At 40.2% G+C, this 2,958-nt stretch overlaps 1 protein-coding gene across 1 annotated transcript in view; it reads left to right on the top strand.

Annotated features, from left to right (window-relative positions):
- LOC107701496 (neuronal acetylcholine receptor subunit alpha-2-like) overlaps positions 1 to 2,588 on the top strand; it is a 15,978-nt gene extending 13,390 nt beyond the window's left edge. Inside the window, exon 6 of the mRNA XM_016503516.1 lies at positions 2,163 to 2,588. Within this exon, the coding sequence (XP_016359002.1) occupies positions 2,163 to 2,288 (126 nt within the window). The 3' untranslated portion in view covers positions 2,289 to 2,588. The remainder of the gene's footprint in view (positions 1 to 2,162) is intronic.
- The last annotated feature ends 370 nt before the right edge of the window (positions 2,589 to 2,958 follow it).

Below are 2,958 nucleotides of genomic sequence, written 5' to 3'. Positions count from 1 at the left end.
AAAGACTATTTTTAGCCAAGCAGCGCGGAGAGCCGCGTCAGAAACGTGCCGCGGCTGGCTGATAAACACAAGCACTGACTAGAGCGGCCGCGATCAGCTCTGGTTCCCATGGAGCCGTAATGCGCCGCAGACGTGTGCAGTAAGGCGCAGATCAGCTCTAACGTCACTGAATATGCTGTTAAAAATTAACCATCCATTCATCATATCATCATGCAAAACACACGACAAATAGCAAATTTTTCATTGTTTCTCGAAACGTCATAGCATTTCCACACCAACGATGACATGACTGCGGCGACAAATCATTTATGTCCCCACACATCATGTGCGTCGTCATGCGTTGACGTCATCAAATTGCGATCGGTTCGTGAGATCGGCCAAGTTAGTGAGTACCGATCGAGTCATAAAATGTGATTATCGGCCGATACCGATCTCCAGCCGATTGATCGGAGCATCCCTACCCTGAAATGAAAGTAAAGGCGCATAACATGGGCTTCTGGGGTGCAGTATATTGTGGCTATCTGAGGAGGACAGAATATGAATCATGTGTCCTAACAACTGCAGATTAGATATCCCCATTACACAATTCCTTATGCATAAGGAATTAGAAACAGCAGGAATTACTGAAAGGGAAAAATTTTCCCATCAGGTCCCTTCCATGCTCCACCTATAAACCGACTAATTGCCTTGGCAAAAGCAGGACTCGAACCGCGGGTGATAGGCAGGGAATTCTCACAGTGACCGCAACACGCAGCATGTATTCAGCTCCCGTGGGAGCTAAACACGGTCCGTTCAAGCGCTAGATTCCCTCAGAAATCAAGCAAGAACAGAAACCACTGCCGCAAATGCGTCGCTATGAGCTTGTTCAACTCCCATGAGAGGTGAACACACTCATGCAAATGCTGTCTACAATCTCGGGTAAATGATGAAGCACTCACCTCCCCTCTCAGTAGTCCTGCGAATGCATCACAGTGACTACAACGCGCCTCCTCGTGAGTCAAACATGTTTAATTCACACTTATCCACAAAGAAATAAGCTCAATGAGTGCAATGAGCACATTCAACTCCCTCGAGAGCTAAATGCGCTTGCTTCTCACCCACACACACAAACACATGAGTCGTGTGAAACCGCAGGTGTCAGAGCAAAGCCTCTGATGAGAGAACATGCACTCCTAGTCATGCTTAGCTGCTAACATAAACAAATGGCAGTGAAGACGATGATAGATGATAGATGACAGAAGATAGAAGAGGATGATGTATTCTCCCGGTGCCCTTTTATACCGTGGTCGCACCGGTAGTGATGTCACAACAGGCTGTTGCCGGCCAATGTTATTGTCGTGTTTAGACATGTGCTTCAGACACTGGTCACGCCGAAGGCGTTCCCCATAGCGACCTCTAGAGGATGCAGTTCAAGTTCCCTCGAAAGGGATCATACTCCAAACTTTTATACAATATTGTATACAATTTTATTTTAAAATATTGTTATATTTAATTTTTTTGTTTACTATTTATTTATAAAATAATTGTAACTTCTATGGCTTTTGAGCTACAGTAGATCTATTAAATTTGGCACAGACCTACAGCTTGTTCAGAACTATTTGTAACCTTTGAGCAATGATTTGCCAATGCCAAAGTTTATGACAAACTTACATTACAAATTAAGAGAGCCACAAATTAAAGAAGCTTGTCTATGAAAACCCTTGTATACACTTGTATATATATATAGAGAGAGAGAGAGAGAGAGAGAGACATACACATACATATGTATATAACCACGTATAACCTTAAATGTATAGCCATATGTAACCATATTTTGTATAACCATAAATGTATAAATGACTATTAATAGCATGAACCATAAATATTGTCAAAATTAAAAGTGGCAACTATAGATAAGAGACACAGTGACTTTCTGTAACTGACTACACAAAATCTCTGAGGTTGGTATTTCTCATGTCTTGTTACTCTTCATAGTAAAAAGTGCACACTAAAGATATAGAGACAGTGGTATGTGGGTATATGTGTGTGCGATATTTGAGTCTCTCTTGGTACCACCTTCCTGATATGACTTCGGGATAGTTTTGTTATAAACTTTACTTTTCTAGTTTCATGTTATGTTACTGCTATAATAATCCACTCATTTGTCTTATCTGTTCACACAGGTAAAAGAGGACTGGAAGTATGTTGCTATGGTAATAGACAGAATCTTCCTATGGATGTTCATCATAGTTTGTTTGCTGGGCACAATCGGACTGTTTCTCCCACCCTGGCTCGCAGGCATGTACTAGAAAACACACTATTGAGTACATTATATGAACAGTAAGGACTTCTAACTTATAGGCTTCCATGGGAAGAACCAGCATGGGGACACAACACCCCTTCTAGCAGGGAACATCACACAGTAAGTGCTGAATTTTCCCCTGCATGAGGTCAGATGCATGTTTGACATCAGGAATGTGGCATCAAATACCTGAATTTTTTTTTATGTCAGATATTGAGAGAGCCACAAATTAAAGAAGCTTGTCTATGAAAACACTTGTATTTGAATGTATAACCTTGAATATTATTGTCAAAATTAAAAATTAAGTGCCAACTGGAAGAGACTCAGTGGCTTACTGTAACTGTTTACACAAATAAAATCACTGAGGCTGGTATTTACCATGTCTTGTTACTCTTCATATCAAGGAGTGCACATTAAAGAGATGAGACAAAGTGGTTTCATTTAATTTAATGTCATGTCATTACAAAGTGTGCATTTCTTCTGTAAAACACGAACAAGATATTTTCAGAAATGTTTTTTTTTTTTTATCATACAGTGGAAGTCACCAAAAATGTTTGGTTACCAACACTAACAAATTACTACTTTTATGTCCCACAGAAGAAAATAAGTAACAACACCTTTTAATGTTGTTTGCAAGCATAAAACGCATGTTTGTGCATTATGTGATTCGCTTGCAT

The sequence above is a fragment of the Sinocyclocheilus anshuiensis genome, unplaced genomic scaffold (genome assembly GCF_001515605.1).
Source record: "Sinocyclocheilus anshuiensis isolate Anshui unplaced genomic scaffold, SAMN03320099.WGS_v1.1 scaffold1051, whole genome shotgun sequence".
Classification (NCBI taxonomy): domain Eukaryota; kingdom Metazoa; phylum Chordata; class Actinopteri; order Cypriniformes; family Cyprinidae; genus Sinocyclocheilus; species Sinocyclocheilus anshuiensis.
Note: the sequence above shows the minus strand (reverse complement) of the source record. Positions and strands in the feature narration are given on the sequence as shown.